General features: G+C 42.4%; 1 protein-coding gene across 3 annotated transcripts in view; it reads right to left on the reverse strand.

Moving 5' to 3' along the window:
- Positions 1-612: 612 nt before the first annotated feature.
- The window catches only part of MDM1 (Mdm1 nuclear protein), a 33,360-nt gene continuing 13,155 nt past the window's right edge, over positions 613-20,817 (reverse strand). For 2 of the 3 annotated variants that reach the window (XM_034770953.1, XM_034770968.1), the window contains 8 exons: positions 13,809-13,847; positions 13,247-13,422; positions 10,315-10,599; positions 8,762-8,910; positions 8,543-8,667; positions 5,854-6,103; positions 3,566-3,634; positions 613-1,758 (listed from right to left, as the gene is read on the reverse strand). In XM_034770953.1, coding sequence (XP_034626844.1) covers positions 1,649-1,758; positions 3,566-3,634; positions 5,854-6,103; positions 8,543-8,667; positions 8,762-8,910; positions 10,315-10,599; positions 13,247-13,422; positions 13,809-13,847 — 1,203 coding nt within the window. In that variant the 3' untranslated portion in view covers positions 613-1,648. The remainder of the gene's footprint in view (positions 1,759-3,565; positions 3,635-5,853; positions 6,104-8,542; positions 8,668-8,761; positions 8,911-10,314; positions 10,600-13,246; positions 13,423-13,808; positions 13,848-20,817) is intronic. The other variant, XM_034770961.1, reaches the window with a different exon arrangement.

A 20,817-nucleotide genomic window follows, 5' to 3' on the forward strand; every position in this document is an offset into this window, starting at 1 on the left:
TCATCAAAACCCCAGTTTTCTATCAAAAACTCTTGAAAATTTTCAACCAACCCTATTTTAAATGGCAGCTGAGTCCTCTTGAAATGGGTATGAAGAGCTTGATAGGAAAGAATAAACATTTCTAAAGGAACTCTTTCAGCTGAGGAAACTTTTTTTTTTTAAGACAACCTTCCCTTCTGGGGTTAACAGTTGTATAAAAGTTTCTTACATCTTGTTTATAGTGGTAGGAGCTCATTCCTTATACCAACATAGAGCAACAAGCTGGTTTGTAGGGCCCAGTTCAGAGAGAGCCTCGGTCTTTCAACTTGGACTATGGTCTTTGGTTCTGGATCAAGTTAATCAGGATTCCAAATGTCAACTTGTCTATAGTGCATGAGTAACTGAGTTTTTATAAAGAGCAGTTCTGGATTCTTCCAGGGCAGCAGCTTGTCTTCCAGAAGGCCACAGAGATTGTCTGAACAGCTGCCTCTGTCTGTTGGAAGAGACAGGTCCACTAAGACTGACTCTTAATGGCCTTCTGGAAGGCAAGCTACTGCCCATGTTGGGCATAATAAGCGGAATGGAAACAAGGCAAACTTGATTTTTCTTTTTATTATTTTTAAATGTATACAAAATTCAAATTCTTCATTGTACAAATATATTTAAAAACAGCAAACATTAACTTCATTTTTTTTAAATGGCTAAGCAATTATTTTCACCTTCATGTAACTTGCTTTTGTCAATTAAAAAGAAAAAAATAGGCCATCAGCACAAATCATAATCAATTTTAGCTGTGACCATCATTACAGTAGTTCACTCACCCAGAAACAGACAATTAGAAGAGGAGTATGAAGAGGTAATTGAGGAATACGAGAGGGTAATTAAATACCTGTGTTTGAAATGAAGGTTACCCCCTTCTATCTAAAACCAACATTAGAAGCTGGTCTTGAGAACAGTACAACCATCCATATGGATACTCCAGACACGGCTAACAGTGATCCCATACAGTAAGCTGTCAAAGTCTTCTAGGCAAGAAACAAGTGCGTGAGGTTTTTTTAATTGTTTATTTTTAACTAGAACAATCCTGGAGTCCTAACCAAAACCTCAACACTTGTTGCATATATCACATCACATTTGTTGAAATATTAAATGTGGGGTTTTGGGTAGTAAGGTCAGATACTGCTAAATGACTTCGAGACAACACAGTTCTGTACATATTCAGAATTCATACAGGATTATGAACAAACACCTAACATAGTTACTATGTTATGAGTCTCCTAACTCAGCCATGCTTGAAATCAAATGTCTGAGGTACAGTATTAGGTGAATGATGGTATCGTCCCAGAATACTGTTCTTGGTGTACTATATTCTTGTAGTAAAACATCTTTAGAAATTATATACACGTTGTATAAAAATAATTACGGTCAATTTCAAGAGATGCCATAACTGAAAGATTAAAAGAAGGCTATTGTAAAATAGTAGATACTGTCTACCCACAGCTCCCATCTCTTTCAACAGACGTGTCAAATGCTTGACATCGCACAGGGTCAGGCCATCTTACCAGTATATGAAAGGCCAAAAATACAAAATTTCCCAAAAATCAAAAGTACACAACTGTGCAATAAAAATACATCATTGTACAAAACAGTGACTCCCTGGTGGAACACACTACGACTTTCCCCAAAAATTCTCTTTCCTCTTCTGAGCTCGTTCCAGAATCTGAGATGCTAGTGAGCTAGAGGCTGCAGAGCGAGCAGAGATCTGGGACAATCTGTCATCTGTGAGTGCATGCAACAAGAAAAACAAATCTATAACTAAATCCACAGATCAGACATAAATTTTAAACAATTAAGACAGCTGTGGCTGACTTCTCAAATGCAAAAGATTGTATACCACTTATGACAATGGATGCTACAAAACCAAATACAAACAAACTTCTAAATTATTGTTAGCTTTGTTGTTGCAGGGGAAACTAATTAGAAAGCTACAAGGATGCTGACTGGGATTTTTAAATTAGGTGGCCAATACTCAATGAAATGCAGCGGGAGTCTGGCAGTGAGGTCTCCTTTGAAAACTGGTGCCATTGTACCCAATCTTTACAGCATAAAATGATCCTCCAGTAGTACAGAATTGGCATAGTAACGCCTTTGCTTTTTCCCCTTCCCCAGCATATTTGGTGTGGTTTTGGTTCGTGTGTTCTAGTAATCCCTGGGTGCTGTATTGGCAGCTAGTGTAAATCAGAGCTGTCCTCAAGCTGCTCTCAGTTACTCCAGGGGACCAGCTGCTGCACAGCTAGCCTAGAACTGGGAGCACAAGCAGAGCTTAAAGCTCCTTTGTACCCCCCCTACCCTGGCCTTGAGATGCTTTGTGTGCTCCTTGGTTGTAGCTGAGGATCAGGGCAATTCTTTTTATTTTAGTCACCGCAGCTGGCTGGAAAATGTGTGGGCCGCGATTATTGCTCAGCAAAGCATCTATATGTCTACATAAAGCATGTGAAATTCAACGGTACTCTGCAGAATCCCACAACCTCACCACACATTTTAGATAACAGTGCTGTACCAGACTGCATCTTTGTTACTAAAAACGAGTGATGAAGCATGAGCTGTCATAAATAGACTCGACTGTGCCCAAATACAGGTATTTTGAGTGTATAAATCTGTTACGCATACAAATGGATTGAAAGCCCAACCACATACTTATATAAACAGCTACAATTAGCAGTTTGCTCATAAAGGGGATTTTTTTGTATGTGCAACTTAGGAATCTATTTAAGAATGTTTGGACCAAAGGCTTTCAAAGATTTAAGGCAAGTTTCAGAGATGGTACTAAATGTTAAACAATCTGATTTAAACTCACAGAAAACACAACACATTGTAGGGTATAATGTCAAGTTCTGTTTGATTTCTGAAAAGTCACAGTACTATTTATTCTCCTTGTCTGGAAAATTGACAAGACTGTTACTGATAGTGACCATCTTGTTAGAGCAGTGACAAAAATCTGTAATGATACTACGGATGTACAGCAGTGCATCAGGTCAGAGAGGCAGTCTCCTGGCACAGACACTCCATTTTGAAAGCTCCCTTGGAGAATACATAGAGCCTATATTCAAATTCTCATGAGAACAGAATATTCAATAAGATTACAAATACTTCTATATTCTATCTAGTTGGATTAAAAATACCAGAGCACCCTCAGGCATAGTACTTTTGCACTTTGCTTGTAGTCGAGGCTTAAAGCAGAAAGGCTTGTGAAAATGTGGAGGGTGGAGAGGGTAGTTAAATCTGAGTTTGGAACAAATACTTATATTAGCCATACTGAACCACAGCTACGATCTGTTTCATTTTTAATGACATTTCACGGTTTATTTATAGGGTTTGTACTTAGCTTTTCAGATTACTGGGCAGAGAAAAATATTTGGATTTATTTTGATGATATGATGGTCTGGGTTTGCATAAAGGTTTTACTGGCCTACGTATGGGATGGCTGCATTATGTCCTATATACATCCATCTCCCATTGGGGTGCAGACAAAGTCAGAATTCATCCATATGATACATACTGTTTAATACTTCAGAATGAAAAATACCTTCATCATTATAGTTTCTTTCTTGCAGCGGTAACTGGAAATGGCTTATCTTTGGACTCGCAACGTTCCCTATAAGAAAAGGCCACAGGTGTTATTTTTATACCATTAAAAAGAGGTGTTTTTGCATCAGAAGTCTATATGGGTTGACACTTCATGTCAAAAACTATTTAGAACATTACTTCTAAAAATGTAACTAGCAATTAGGATACTGCATACTTACTAATTACAGGACTGAGACTCCCTTACTTATCCCCATTATAACAACTCCCATTGTAATAAGTTTATTATAACAGTAGCCTGAAAATGGTGCTGAGATGAGGATGGAATAAGTGTATTGCACTGTATTCTTTTCAAGGCAGCATCTTTGGAGGCTGTTACTGTAGTTACACAGTGAAGTAAGATCTAATGGTTTGCACTCAGGACTTGGAGGTAGGATCTGACCCTAGTTCTAATCCCAGCTTTAACAGTGACTTTTCTCTGGATTTAGGCAACTCACTGAACCTGTTTGCCACTCGCTCCATTGTAAAGTGGAACTATTACCATACTTTATCCATCTCTGAAGATGCAAGGACTTGTGTGCTTTCAAGAGCAGGACCTTAAACATGTGGTTAAAGTTTTGTGAAACTGGGACTTAAGCATATAAATTTCACTTTGGGTACGTCTATACTTACTTCCTGGTCCGGATGTAAGTGATCGATCTTCTGGGATCAATTTATCGTGTCTTGTCTAGATGCGATAAATCGATCCCGGATCGATCCCGGAAGTGCTTGCCATCGACGCCGGTACTCCAGCTCAGCAAGAGGAGTACATGGCATCAACGGGGGAGCCTGCCTGCCGCGTCTGGACCCGCGGTAAGTTCGGACTAAGGTACTTCGAATTCAGCTACGTTATTAACGTAGCTGAATTTGCGTACCTTAGTCCGAAGTGGGGGGTTAGTGTGGACCAGGCCTTTGACAGCTAAGCGATTGAGGGGTTTTGTTATTTATCACATAGATGCCACCACAGTATGGTTATTATTGTCGTTTAAAACGACTCTGAGCCACTCTGGCCCAAATTGCTCCTCTAATAAAGAGTTCACAGAGTATGTGTACACTGCATTGTAAACCTGGGTCTGTGGGACCCAGGCTTATGGACTTGGTGTTTACAATCCTGTGCTTGAGTGACCACACTGTATTGTAAGCCTGGACCCAGGTCTCTCAGCTGTCCTAACACATCCATACTGCAGTATGCAGACCTTCTGACTCTGGTCTTTGGCTTCAACTGCATCCACACTGCAACATGACAAGAATTGGACCCAAGTCACAGCAGGCACTGGGGCTCTGACCCACCCTACTAGCAGGGCCTTAGGATCTGGGTCCTGAGTACTTGCTGACCTAACTCAGATACATTTGTGTGAGGATGGAAGGGTGGCTTGGGCTCAAACATGAGTTAGAGCAGGGACTTACTGTGCAGTGTAGACACAGCCGCAGGGACCAGGAAATGGTGCTGAGATTCCAACAGACCTTTTAAAGAGAGAGAAGGCTGGATTGTCCCCTTCTCTCCCACTCCACACACAAGGGTCCTCAAAAACCTACAGTTCTCTCAAAATCCACATAGATGTCTGGTGATCCTGTAGAGGCCAGGGCCATCCTCACAGATAGGACTATGATGACAGATTTTCGTCTGCCAGCAACTCTCTCCTGAACATCCCAGCCCTACAAAGGTGGGTGCTCCACAGCACATAAAAGGGCATGTAAACATCACAGCCTCAGCTTTTCAGCTGATTCCTCTGGAAAGATATAGTGAAAGGGGGAAATAAGTGTTGTACCACACCTAGCCTACTGTCCTTGCTCTTCTCCCTACACAGGGTGCACTGTAGAGTGGTATGATGTTGTTGTGGAGGTATCCAATTACTCATCTGTGTGAGTAACCCTACAGGGAAATGTACTAGGTTTTCCCCCTGCTGCCTACAGAAGAGAACAAAACTGTTCACACAGAACCAATTATTTGAGGTATCTAGTAATTCCTTACTAAAATCAAGAAAGCTCTATTAGACAGACAGATACCGGAACCTAAGCATAGAACAAAGGCCAGATCTCCCCACAGCAGTATAACTCAAAGTATCTCATTTAGATGAAGAATAGTATAGTTGTTCTAGCAAGATGAAACATGCTGGTAGAAAAGAGTTTCTCTGCAATAGGCAGTCATTCTTTGTTGAAGTCATAAAATTTTGGGCCCTGCATATTTGCAAGATAGCAATTACCACACAAACTCAGTGGATGGAAAAATCCTATTTAAAAAAAAACAACCATTATGCTGGAACTCTGGATCCCTGAGAGTCCCTTGAATGCGACAGCATGGACTCCAGTAGGGGGTAGTAGCACTTTTGACTGATTTCTGCACAGGAGCTGTAGTTGGATGTGCTGAAGTGGGAGAAGCGCTTTCATCAGAAGCATTGATAGTGGGCCACGAATCCTTCCTCAGAGGCAAAGGATCTAAAGTTTTCAATCCAGCAGCTGGGGAGGCAAGTAGTGATACAGCTTCTGCTTCCCCTTCAAACTGAAATACCATAGAAAAGGCTACTATTAGTTTATACACAAAATTGCAAATTTGTTTGAGTTATATCAAACATCAAGTACATAGGCATATGCAGCTGGTATGTGTTGGCTGTGTCTTGCTGGAGCTTCCAGGCCAGGCAAGTGACTTAAGGCATTGGGACAGTGTTAAGCAAAGCTCGCACTATGGGGGATAATCTAAACATGACCAAAAAAAGGCTTTACACATGTGTAAAAGCATTAGACTGCTTTCTCAATATAATCTGGCCCTGCTCTCTTAGGCCATGTGTGCATTCACATAGAATACCAGGTCAGATTCTTTCCTTTGGAAAATAAATCACTTCCAAGCTTCCATGACCATCTCTAGGAGCAGAGAAAACATGGAGACAGTATAAACTAATGGACTGAGCAAAAGCCTGGTAGTTGGATTCCTGAATTTCTAATCCTACATCTAACAACAACTTTGTGGTCACAACCTCTGTGTTTTGATTCCACATCTGCAAAATGGGACTATGAGATTAATATGGGGATTAATACTGAGTTACCTCAGAGGAGCTTTGTGAAGGTTAATGTTTATGAATTGCTCAGTATTATTAACACTGAAGACCTATGTAGGACTTAGAAAAGTGGGCTGACTCTTTTATAACAATAAAACAACATTAACTTAGTCACAAAACCCCTAAAGGGTTTAAAACTCTACTAAAAGATGTTTAGAATACTTGGGAAGCGAGGAACATTGCTATAGTGACAGGATCCTAGGGAGACAGGATGCAATAATATTTGTGGCACTGTTAAAATACCAACCATGAGATACTGAGGAAAATCTTGAATAAAGGAAACAACCAATATTTTATTTCCATGACGGGAAACAGTGAAGGATATAAAGATAGAAGGAATTATGATTATGAATAAATTTTAGTGGGTAGCCAAACAGGAAAGCAGAAGACATAGGATAGTTACAGCTGACTTGTCATTTCAGACCTGAGGCTTATTACCCAGGGTAAAAGTTGAACTCTGAATTTAAAAAAAAAAAAAAAAATCAATTAGTGTTCCTGCTTCTACTATGTATTTTACCACACTGGGAGAAATCTGCAGTGAAATCCTATACGTATTTAGAAATTGAGACCACACACCTGCTTGTGAAGTAATGCAACTAAGGACTATGAAGATTTTTGGAACACAAGGAGCTCAATCTATTTAGCTTAAGGAGAAAGCTAAGGGTGAATTTATCAGAATTTATAAGTACTTACATGGGGAACAAAAATATAATGGGCTCTAGAACACAGAAGTATAAAAATCCAATTGTCAGAAATTGAAGCTAGATAAACTCAGATTGGAAATAAAATGTACATTTTTAACAGTGAGGATAATTAGCCTTTGGAAAAACTTGCCAAGTGTTGTAGTGGATTCTCCATCACTGGCAGTTTTTAAATCAAGATTGGATGTTTCTCTAAAAGATATGCTCCAGTTCAAATGGGAATTAATTCAGGAAAATTCTGTGGCCTATTACGCAAGAGGCCAGACCAGATGATCACAGTGGTCCTTTCTGGCCTTAGAATCCATAAGCCATGAAGACCCGTGAAACTAAATACCGTCTTAGTATCTTTTTGACCCCTATGCTAGGATGTACAGAGAAATCAAATCTGAAGTAAAATGAAGCAGAAAATTCCAAAAACAATGGAAAGGGAGAATGACCCCAATGTGGTATACTTCCCTACCCAACCCATGGAGTTTGGAGCTCTGCATGACTTCAGGAATGAGCTGGGATATGGGTAGCAGGGAATTCAGCTGCTCTTGGCAGCAGGCTTTTCTCTGGACTCCGCACACTTCAGAGCAGAAATATATATGGGAGATAATGCAGCATTCCCTCCCATAGTCCTTCAGTTTCCATTGCTTAACAAAAATATATAACTATCAGCTTAGGCTCCGACTCCATGGGTGCTCCGGGGCTGGAGCACCCAAGGGGAAAAATTAGTGGGTGCACTGGCAGCCCCCCCGTCCCACCTCCTCTTCCTTCCCCGAGTGCACTGCATCCCCACTCCTCCTACCTTCCAGCGCTTCCCACCCAGCCGCCACTAAACAGCTGTTTGGCAGCATTCGGACGCTCCGGGAGGGAGAGAGAGGAGCAGAGACGTAGTGTGCTCGGGGGGGAGGCGGGGAAGAGGCAGGGCTAGGGCGGGGATTTGGGGAAGGAGTTGGAATGGGGCAGGAACTTTGGGGAAGAGGTTAGAATGGGGATGGGGGGGGTCAAGGACCCACGGGGAAGAGGGGAAGTAGGTGTCTATGGCTATCAGCCTCTCCATCACAGATGACATTGAAAATTTTAGACTGGAACATCCCAATCCTCAAACACGCTTAAAACAATTATTCAAACTGACATAAAAAGAATATCCTATCTATATTTTTCTACACTGCATATTGACAATTGCTTGCTTTGTCTCACCCCTCTGGATTTTCTTTCTCCTGAGGCTTGTTTGGATGAAGAATAGTGTGTTTCTAAAGACTTTTTCTTTCTCTGCTGTGGGGATGAAGACTTCATTTTAGATGGCGACACTAAAACTGCACCTCCTAGAGTAACAGAAGATAAAATATTTTGTTACATTAAAAACTTTTAATAAATTAATTCCCTCAAAATGTTGCTTTTCATTTTAAATATTTTTACCGACAGCTGGCGTGGTAAGATCATGATGAGTTCTTTGGGCTCCACCAAGTGTTTTCAACTTTGGAGTAGAAAGCCTGCCACGTTTTCCTGATGATACTGAAGAAGAATCTGACCTATCTGCTGAAGGTTTCAGTAGTGAGGCATTTTCTCTGAAAAAATGAGGAAGGATTGTCTAGTGGTTAGGGCTCTGGCCTCGGTCCCTGTTCTACCACAGACTTCCTGTGTGACCTTAGTCACTTAGTCTCTCTTTCCCCAGTCTGTAGAATGAGATAACAACACCTCTTTACCTCACATGGGTGTTGTGAGGATAAGTATGTTAAAGACACAGATGCTCAGCTACTACATTGATGGAGGGTCATAAAAGTATTTTCTAAGATAGAAAATATGACTGAACATCATGTGTTACCAACAGAGTTTGTAAAACATGCATGGTAAAAGACCTAGAACTCAATTGTAATTAGAGGAAACATGGGCAAGCCAACTGTACTCAGAAATAAGTCCTTGATATTTCTAAATATCTTCCTACTTTTTTTCCTACACCCAGGCATTGTCAGAACTCCAAGGTTACCAATACATTCCCTCCCTCTCTCTGGTATCAGGAAGCCACACCCAGGGAGATCTGGACACAGCTTCCTGCAAAGCCCATCAACACTGTTCAAATTTGCTGAAAAAGTCAAAGGGTATGTCTACACAGCAGCTAGGAGGGTGCTTCCCAGTGCACATAGATAGACACACTAACTCTGCTCAAGCTAGCAAGCTAAAAACAACAGTGTGGATGCAGCGGCATGGGCAGTGGATTGGGTTAGCCACCTGAGTACAGTCCTGCCTGATCCTCTGGATACATACTCTGGCTGCCAGCCCATGCTGCCCCCAGTGCTGCCATGCCACCCTGCTATTTTGAGTGCACTAGCTCAGGCAGAGCTAGTGCATGTCTGTCTTCCCACACTGGGAGGCACTCTTCTATCTGCAGTGTAGACATACTCTTAAGCACTATATTATGCAGTCCGTTCAACAGTGACAGATCAGACTATCCTTTCAGTCCTACCAATCCTTCAAAATTGAGTCTGAAGCAGAAGCCTAATTTTAATTTTCCACATGGTTATATGTTGTGCTATCACTTGCCTAGTCTGAGTGGCCTTCTATACAACTTTTAACATTTTAAATGTTATGCATTAGATTTATTCATATTAATCTAAATAGTATTTTGTGTTTAATTTCTACAAATTGCACTTTTTTAAAAAAAGTTTTGCATTACTAAAATCTAATTTTCTTTGACGGAAATCATTCGCTGAGCCAAATCTGCGAAGCAGCTCAGGGTCTATTTCTTCCTCTATTTTGCCCTTCACCTCTGAAGGGAATTGGTGTAAGAAACAAATCCTCTCTTCTTCTGAAATTTAAGACACTTGTTGCTAATTATTAGCATACAGACTCTTGCCAAACTAGTGCCCTAGCTAACTACCTGTTAAGTGCACTAGCTTGTAAAGTTTAGTTTATTTTTAAATCACCCCATAAAGCATGGAAAAGTAAGAAGACAATGAAATTTTAAAATGTACCCTTTTATTCTGTTGTCCACAATAGGATTCTTATCATTTTCTTCCAATTTCTGAGCCTTTGCTGACTCCTGTTTATTTTCTTTTTCTTCGTCTTCCTCTAATCCTGGTGGCTGATTTTCCACTTGTTCAGTACTGTCTTGTTCACCCCAAGCTAGACGTCTTCTGACTGGTACAGTGGAGGCATCTGACATGCCTAACTTCTCTGTATTGTTCTGTTGGGACTGTTCTATTGAGTCAGGTTGCTGCAGTATGTTTTGGCTTGCAGACATCTGTTTCTCAGGAGCTCTATAAAACAAAGCAAACAATGTTTCATTCACCAAATATTCACTTGTTTTTTTCCAATTTACTATATATGTATGTGTTTCCATAAACTGCATACATCCAATTCAAGAACCTGTCAGAAATTAAGAGTTTAGTTATTAAAATGAATACAGATTAATCAGTCATTTTCAAAAAAGGAGCTTACAGTAGACTTCTAAGTTTAGCACCTACTTGATTTTCAGACGTGCTGAGCACCTAGCAGACTTTCAGTCAATGGGAATTGTTTGATGCTGAACACTTCTGAAAATTAGGCTGGTGTTAAACAGACTTTAGAGCCTATCTTACAGCTCCATCTTTTGAAAATCTTGGTCTTTAAATTGTTCAAAGAAGTCAGGCATTTGTGCATGCAAATGAGACTAGTGTACAAGAATCCATTTTGCACAAAAACAAACCAGCCAGTTTTGAAAATCTGGCCTGGTATTTGACATCAGACATTATGGTGTAATAAACACTCTTAAGTTTCATCTTGCTTTTATTATAGTTACAATTACACAAATAGATCAATTATTCTCCCTCCCCACTAACCGCATGCCTCCAAGACACTGCCTGGGAGAAAAGGGGTTTTATATATAGTATCCCATACAATGTTTTGAACAATCAGATTTAAGGTGAAGTGACCAAACTGCTTTTTTGGGTTAGGAATAATTAGCTATACAACATTATTAATAAAAAGCTTTAAAACTTACTAGCAAAAATGACAGATTTAGTATCTGCTCCATCCAGCTTTATGGCCTCCAAAGGGCAGAAGAAAAAAACTTGAATACATAATTGCTTTTTCTTGATTTTAGAAACAGAAGTGCAGTGGGACTAGATCTGCTAATCACAAGCCTATTGATTTGTTTCTACAAAAACACCAATACAAATGTATGTAGGCATGACAAAATTTACATAATGTAGGGTTGTGATGGAGTGGGAGTAGCCTAAGGCTAACTCACCACTCTGTAAACTTCCCTGCATGTGCTAAATTAGGAGATAATTAATTAAGGACTGGGTGATTAATCAGTTAACAAGAGAATTCAGTTCATCAGATTGGGATGGTTAAAAGGTCAGGAAAAGAGAGGGAACAGGAAGGGCAAAGTAGCCCACGATCTCAGAGAGAAGAACAGGAGTACTTGTGGCACCTTAGAGACTAACAAATTTATTAGAGCATAAGCTTTCGTGGACGACAGCCCACTTCTTCGGATGCATATAGAATGGAACATATATTGAGGAGATATATACACACACATACAGAGAGCATAAACAGGTGGGAGTTGCCTTACCAACTCTGAGAGGCCAATTAATTAAGAGGAAAAAAAAAACTTTTGAAGTGATAATCAAGCTAGCCGAGTACAGACAGTTTGATAATAAGTGTGAGAGTACTTACAAGGGGAGATAGAGTCAATGTTGTAATGGCTCAGCCATTCCCAGTCCTTATTCAAACCGGAGTTGATTGTGTCTAGTTTGCATATCAATTATAGCTCACCAGTCTCTCTTTGGAGTCTGTTTTTGAAGTTTTTCTGTTGTAATATAGCCACCCGCAGGTCTGTCACTGAATGACCAGACAGGTTAAAGTGTTCTCCCACTGGTNACACTTTAACCTGTCTGGTCATTCAGTGACAGACCTGCGGGTGGCTATATTACAACAGAAAAACTTCAAAAACAGACTCCAAAGAGAGACTGCAGAGCTAGAATTGATATGCAAACTAGACACAATCAACTCCGGTTTGAATAAGGACTGGGAATGGCTGAGCCATTACAACATTGACTCTATCTCCCCTTGTAAGTACTCTCACACTTATTATCAAACTGTCTGTACTCGGCTAGCTTGATTATCACTTCAAAAGTTTTTTTTTTTTTCTCTTAATTAATTGGCCTCTCAGAGTTGGTAAGACAACTCCCACCTGTTTATGCTCTCTGTATGTGTGTATATATATCTCCTCAATATATGTTCCATTCTATATGCATCCGAAGAAGTGGGCTGTCGTCCACGAAAGCTTATGCTCTAATAAATTTGTTAGTCTCTAAGGTGCCACAAGTACTCCTGTTCTTCTTTTTGCGGATACAGACTAACACGGCTGTTACTCTGATCTCAGAGAGAGATCTCTCCCTCCACCCCCAGCTTGTACCTAGAGAAAAGGGTGAAGCTTGGTGCAAGTCTTAAACTGCAGAGACACAACTGTACATGACAAACATAGATGCTGGAAGTAGGGATGCTGCTGCACACCCTGGCTTGAAGTGGTTTCCATTATATACAGGGTTTACAGTTTGGTTCAATGGCTCTCAGCGTCCCCACTATACAAATTGTTCCAGCACCCCTGATGACAAATACAACACTGGTGAACTTACACAGGCGTGAGTAAGGACTGCTTGCCAAGTGAGAAACAGGCTGCGGGGGAGCGTATCCTATCTTGTTCCTTCAGTAAGGAACCTTATTTGGGTTCTCAACACATTACAATAAAATTTTAGTAGAAAAGTATTTGACTTTCCATCTGCTTTAAAAACATTTATGCAAAGTCTAGTAAACATTAGGGATCTTAAAGTTGTGTTAAATCTCAATTTAATTTTTAAAAATTTTAGTTTTTAAAGCTACAATTTTACATTCCCTTCACATCCAGAATAAGCACCTTACCCAGCTAGATCTAGAGCTCTGATGGTGTTGCTAATGGTTTCTTCGGAACTGGAATTTGAGGACACGTCCCAAAGTCTGTTGTTATCTGAAAGAATCTGATTCAGATGATACCGAGAGAAGTGGGTTCCCTGTACTCGTTGCCTGTATGCCTCTGCTTTCTCTCGAAGTTCTTTCACCTGCATATACAGATGTCACAGGTACATTTGTTTGATATTTTAAAATTCAGTTAAGTTACTGTGAAGTATTATTTGCACTAGCTAATGCTAATTACAGTCGAAAGGCATGTTACACACAGTACAGGACAAGTCACAGCAAAAATACTGCAAGGTGCAATAAAAGCAACAAAACAAAAAGTTAAGCCAAAATAGCAAATGTATTTATTTAGAAAGCATGTGTTTGAGCAGTCAAGCTAATGCATCGTTGCCGATCACTTATTCAATAAGCATGAAAAAATTATGCAGCATCTATGAACAAGTTTAGTGCTGGATTCTATTTCTTTGTCAATGTTCAGAAATCATGTAATTGTTCCAAGCATTAAAACGAGAACTTAGGTGCAACCAACCTCCATATACCACATGTAATTTAGGATGTTTTGAGAATCCTAGGGGGAGGAATACAGAAACAGTCTTAGTATTTCTTTTCTACGACATCACATGTTAACATAACTACTGCGTGAACCATTGTAAAACTCACTGTAGCGCTATGCTGCCTCCTAGAGATTAGGTACAAAAATATGATGTTATATTTTAGCAATATTTTGCATTTCTTGCAGTAATGCATTTAAGCATCTGAGCCTAACAGATCACTTTTAAATCTGTACCTTCTGAACACTTCAAGGTGGATGTTTATGTCAATGGACCTTCTCATATGTATAAAGTTAAGCACGTGCAAATGTGTTTGCAGGATGAAGACCTTGGACTGTGAGTTCTGTGACACTGCAATAGTCACTTGCTATATGTTTGTACAGAGCCTAGCAGAATGGGGAACTGATTTTGCATGGGGCCTCTAGATCAGGGGTCTCAAACACGCGGCTCGTGGGCCGCATGCAGCTCACGGAGCTCTTCCCTGCGCCCCCCCAAGTTATTTTATGTGGCAGCTAAGCTCCCTGCTTGCTGCTCCCCAATGTTTGGGGCCGGGTCTCTCACCCGGCCCTGCCTGCCACCCCACGCGTCTCCCCCGAGTGTCCCCCTGGCTCACTTGCTGCCCTTCACTGCCCCGGAGCCTGCAAGTCATGCTGACTCCACTCCGCTCTGCCGGCTTCTGGCATCACCTGCTGCCGCAGGCACCTAGTGCCCCCCTCCACTATGCCAGGGCAGGCTGCCCTTCCCCTTCCCTTCTGCCCTTGTTCTGAGCCTCTCCAATGCCCCAAACCCTTCATCCCCAGTACCACAGCCCTCACCCCTGCACCCCCTCCTATCCCCAAACTCCATCCCAGAGCCAGCACCCCCTACCCCCTGCCCCAGCCCGGAGCTTGCACCCAGCACCCAAACTCCATCCCAGAGCCTGCACCCCAGACCCCCTCCCCCACCCAAACTCCTTCCCAGAGCCTTAGGCAGGTGGGGGTGGAGTTTGAGGGAAGGCAGGTTCTGGGCACCACCAACATTTCTACAAACCTGCCACCCCTGGAAGAGGCAGAGCAGGGGTGGAGTGGTGGTGCAGCCCAGTGCAGTGGAGGGGCTTTAACAGAAGTAAATCTAACTAAGTGTGTGTTTTGTCCTTTGAGTGGGGTGCATTACTGTTGGTGGAGCTTAGCACTTTCCAGGAGGGATGGGGGAGGAACAGGGAACCGCGCGCTCAGGGAAGGAGGTGGAGAAGAGACGAGGTAGGGGCAGGACCTCATGAAAGGGGTGGAGTGGGGGAGGGGGCAGCGAGGGGTGGGGTGTCAGTGATGCGCCCCTTGGGCCAATGCACTAGTCCTCATATGGCCCTTGTGGTCATTTGTGTTTGAGATCCCTGCTCTAGATGCTACTATAATATCAATATTAGTAGCTACAGCATTCATGCTAAGACACCAGTCACTGTAACATCTAGGCATGAGATGGAAAACATACATTTTAAGAACAGTAAGAAATTACTTTTGTTCTTAAAATATAAACATTTTAACCCCCTTAGTTTTAGTCACTATAATGCCATAATTTTATTGCTAAAAATATTTTCACAAAATTAAGAAATTAGATTGTGAGAGCTCCCACATCACACATACACACCCCATCTTGCCCTCCACCCAAATGTTGTTTGCTAATAAAAAAATCTTGCTCATATTTTTATATTCTTAAGAATTAAACAAGGTCCCTCAGCAGCATTATTGCTGTACTGATACTGGCTCATGAAAAAGGTTAATGGAAATGCAGTAGGATAATATAATGGCTGCGAGAAGGCATACTTTTGTATTAAATCTCAACTAGTTTCTTTTATTTACCCTTCATTCATATATTAGATTTTTCTGTTTATCTGCTGGAAGAATTATACTAAAGAGCCAAATTCTGCCTTCTGTTGTACCCATGTAATCACAGTGAAGTCAACTGCATAGAGGAGTGAAAATTCACTGGGGTTGCATTGATATAACTGCAGACTTTGGCTCACTGGGCCTCTCAGTTTAAAAAAACCCAAACTATTCTTTGAGAATTTGTCACTTAAGACTACAGCATGCTTGATAATACAATGAAATTTGTAAGATTATTCACTTTAAATAGAGGGATGAAAATTAATGATAGTTGATAGGCTGAACTATAACAGGCGGAATATAAATTCAGAGCAATAGGACTCTGCAGGGGGAGGAAAGGCATACTGAGAATTCTCTGCCTCCAGTGAATTGTGAAGTACAAAGCACAACCAACCTCTTTCAGTGACCCAGGAGGTAGCATTATCCCAGCAGGACACAGACCCTAGACAGTCCTACTGTGATTATGAATTACCTTACATTAATTTTTTAAAGGGATAATTCAAAGTGATTTCTATTCTACTGCTGAAAAATAACCCTTACTAATACATATTAGAACAGTTTCCTGGAAGCAATCATTATAGCTAAAGCTATACTGAGATTTTTGTTATAACCCTTGTTTTTGCATGCTTTAGAACCTCTCTTTTGGGGCTGAAATTGTTTGTGTGGTCTCAGTTCATAGGGGAATGCTTTTGCAAAATTAGAGAACAGCTTCAGGTGTTTAAGTTACTAAAGAGTGAAAAAACAGTTTTGTCTATGGGGGTGAAGGGTGTGATGATGTGTGACCCCCAACTGACATGTGTGTGCTGGGCAAGGACCCCAGATACAGTTACAGTAACTCCTCGCTTAATGTTGTAGTTATATTCCTGAAAAATGTGACTTTAAGCGAAACGATGTTAAGCGAATCCAATTTCCCCATAAGAATTAATGTAAAGGGGGGGGTGGTTAGGTTCCAGGGAAAAAATTTTCACCAGACAAAAGACTATATTATATATTTATACACACACACACACACACACACACAGTATAAGTTTTAAACAAACAATTTAATACTGTACACAGCAATGATGATTGTGAAACTTGGTTGAGGTGGTGAAGTCAGAGGGTGGGATATTTCCCAGGGAATGCCTTACTGCTAAATGATGAACTAGAACTCGGCTGAGCCCTCAAGGGTTAACACGTTGTTAATGTTGCCTCACACTCTACAAGGCAGCACAAATGAAAGGAGGGGGGACAGCACGGCAGACAGAGACAGGGACATACACCCTGTGTGAGAGAGAGATGCACATTGTCCCTTTAAGTACACCAACTCCACTCTAAGTAGTTTGCCTTTTTAAGTAGATCAGCAAGTTGAGACAGCAGCTCCTGCCAGCACACTCCCTCCCTCCTGAGCCCTATCCTGTCCCCCCTGTTGTATGGAAATGGGGGACATCCTGATATTAGCCACCCTCTTCCCCCACACAGCAAGCAGGAGGCTCCAAGGCAGAGGGCAGGAGCAGCACATGGCAGTGGGGGGGAGGGACAGCTAAACTGCCGGCAACTGAAATCCTGCTGGCCGGCTGCCACACAGGGAACTTAGGGGAACTGGGAGCTAATAGAGTGGCTACCAGTCCACTCTGGTTCCAAGCCCCCACCAGCTAGCTCCAACGAGCTGCTCTTCCTGCAAGCCGTGGACAAAGCAGGTGGCTGCCAAACGACGTTATGAGGGAGCATTGCACAACTTTAAACGAGTATGTTCCCTAACTGATCAGCATCGTAACAATGAAACAACGTTAACCGGGACAACTTTAAGTGAGGAGTTACTGTACACCAGCAAAACTGCTCTTTTGCTCAGGAGATGCTTGAATAAGCTATGTGGCCGACTGACAATATCCTGAATAAATCTTACGGAATTAAGAATCGTTTTTGAATTAGGTTAAACCTTATTGAATTAGGGTTAGTACCTTTGGGGTATACTGTATTAAATATGCAATTGTGTATGTGTTATTGTGGCACCATATGTTCCTTCACTAGTAGGAAGGGGGAAGCTAATGTACTTCCTCCATTATCAGCCCTTTGAGGCAACCCCTCTGGTAAGATGTACATATGCTAATTCAAACTGGATTCTCCAGAACAATAGACAAAGAAAGGGTTTTTGGATAAACACCCTGGTTTTAAACTGGCTCCTGTTCTTCTTCCTGATCTAGCAAATGGAGAGGACTCTTGGTCCATGGAGGGAGGACCAAGGAAGGAGGGGAGACCAGTTGGAAAGACTGGATCTACTGAGGCCTCATAAATCTGAGGGCTTGTTCTGAGCTGAAGCTGTGATGAACTTGTAGCCACAAGCAATCCCCTTGGGTAAGGGGTTGAAGGACTGCTCCTGCCGGAATCCATGTTAGGATATGTCTACACTTGCAGAGTTTTTGCCCTGTAAATTTCACTGCTGATAGGGAACCGGTGGAAGTAAAGCGCTGGTTTGTGTACTCACTTAATTCCTCAAGTGTCAAAGAGCATTTACATTAGCACAGGGGTGGGCAAACTTTTTGGGCTGAGGGCCACATCTGGGTGGGGAAATAGTATGCAGGGCCGGGGCAAGGGTGCGGTGTGCAGGAAGGGGCTCAGGGCAAGGGACTGGGGCATTGGAGAGGTGCGAGGTGTATGAGGGGGCTTAGGGAAGGGGGTTGGGGTGCATGGGGGTGTGGAGTGCAGGAGGGGGCACAGAGCAGGGGGTTGGGGTGCAGGGTGCAGCAGGGAGCTCAGGGCAGGGAGTTGGGGTGCAGGAGGGGTATGAGGTGCAGGCAGGGGGCTTAGGGCAGGGAGATGGGGGCAGGGTACAGGAGGGGTTCAGGTTCCGGCCCCGCTTACCTCAAGTGGCTCCGGGGTGGCAGCGGCACGCACTGGGTCCAGGGCAGGCTCCCTGCACGCCTACCCTCTCCCCAGCCCCACACCGCTCCAGGAAGCACTGCGGCCCCTGGGGCAGAGGGCTCTGCGTGCACTGCCCTTGACGCGCCTCCAGGTACCTCCCCCGAAGCTCTCATTGGCCGGGGTTCCCCATTCCCAGCCAGTGGGAGCTGTGGGGGGTGGTGCCTGGAGGCAAGGGCAACGCATGGAGCCCTCTACCCCACTGCTGCCCAGGGGCTGCAGGGACATGGTGCCGGCAGGGCTGCAGGCCGTAGTTTGCCCACCCCTGCATTAGCAGCACTTCTATCCCCAATTTGAGCAGCTCTCTAGGGCAGCTATCCCACAGTGTAGTTCTCTCCAGTTTGACAATGGGTCTTGGGGGAAGGGGAGGGGAGTGATGGGGGGGAATCCTGGGTCGCTGCACAGCCTCCTCTCCCCAAACACTGATAAACACTAGTAGCTCAGCCTTGCTCCAAGCAGAGGATCGTTTGCTCTGTGGAGCAGGCATTGTCACCTGGCCAGATAAGTGAGCACTTGCCAAGAAAACAGGAAGGGTAGTTTCAAAGTTCCAGGGACTTTACTTCGGGAGGGGTGGATGTCTGTTTACCTGGCATCAGAGCAGCAGAGCTGCTGGTCAGAATGGTCACCTAGGCCACCTGTGGGCTATCCTCCGGAGGCTAAAAGCTGTGTAAACAGGAAGAATGTGTCTTCATTTGCACATCACCGCAAAAGCATCATAGGTTAAGAGCTATACATCTCTTGTGGAGGTGGCTTTCTTTTTGCGGTGAAACTTCTGAGCTCCCATGGTTTTTGTGCAAAAAAGGGACTTTTTCTGCTTTAAATGGCAAGTGTAGACATGCCCTCAGGGTGAACTTGGTAAACTTATTAGGTTCTTTTATTTTTAAATATATTTTCTCTGTAATATTTTTTACCTTAAGAATAAAGTAGGCTTGCATAGGAAGTGCTGTGTGGTACCTTATAACTGTATTAACCATCTCTGAAGAGAAAGCAACCATGTGTCCTTAAGCAACTGTCTGTGCTGGGGATAATACAGTGAAGGCAGAGAACTGTGTACGCTGGAAATACCCCTGTCGGGAGGGAGAGAGATGCAGGTCTCCACCCAGAAAGGCAATAACTGAGGACCTGGAAGCCTGAGTGGGTGCCCTTGCTGTGGAAATACAGGTGCAGTTGCCATAACTATACTAGTAAAAATGCAGTTTCATCACTATATTCTGCACCTGCTCTAGGAGCACATTGACAGAACAGAATACTGATATAGCTATATTGGTAAAACCTTCAGAATGTAGATCTGACCAAAGGACTTGGAATGGGGATAGAACACTCAAGGAAATAAATACAGGCATGACTGACACAGTTTTGTTACACTTTTTAAATTGGAGGTAGAGGTAAAGAGGAATGGCAGGAATCACTAAGAATAAAAAGATTGGAAAATGAAGGAAGGGGAATTGGAACAGTCACAACTCATCACCTATCTAGCTACGATCATCAGCAAGCAATGTTTTGTAGATGTCAGAGCAGAGGCCAGTCTTAAGGAGAGATTTGATAGTGTTAAGACAGTAGTTATGTAGATCTTTTCATGGAACTTTTCCCCATGCAGCCGGGATGGCATGGAGAAGGCAGGATCGTGGTTGAGGGGAGAAGCTGACAGGGTGGGCATTAAAAGATAGTAGTGTTGGCAAAGTGACGGTGGTGGATAAGTGTCATAAGTTACAAGATCAGCGAGGCAGAAGAGGGCTAAATTGTGAAGGGCCAAAGCACATTTGTGTCACCGTTTTTAGTGGCTTTTTTGGGGAAAGGGGGGGTGATTGTTTTTGTTTTTCATTTAACTGATCATAGCTTCACTTTTTCTTCCAGTTAGGGATTTATAGTTGTCTCAGTGTTTTGCAGAAACCTATTTCTCGAATGGTGGAATGCTTTTAAATTGAAAATGTATCTGAAATATTTTATTCAGTTCTATTTATTATTAGTCACATAGGGCCTGATCTTGCAGGCCTTAACTCAAGAAAAACTAGTGGAGAAGCAAGGATCAGGTCCATAAGAGTTTTTAACTTGTTTTAAATTAGCTCCTCTAGGAGTTAATTTAGCCCTTCTTGTACCTTTTCTCCTGGAGCGTGGTAAATTCCTAGCTTTAACTTACTTTTCAGCCTTTACTACTTCAACTCATTTTTAATTAATTAAAAGATATAGTTAAAATGACTGCAAGCCTCCCAAGTGAAACTATTTCAGAGAC

This window comes from Trachemys scripta, chromosome 1, assembly GCF_013100865.1.
Source record: "Trachemys scripta elegans isolate TJP31775 chromosome 1, CAS_Tse_1.0, whole genome shotgun sequence".
NCBI classification, from domain to species: domain Eukaryota; kingdom Metazoa; phylum Chordata; order Testudines; family Emydidae; genus Trachemys; species Trachemys scripta.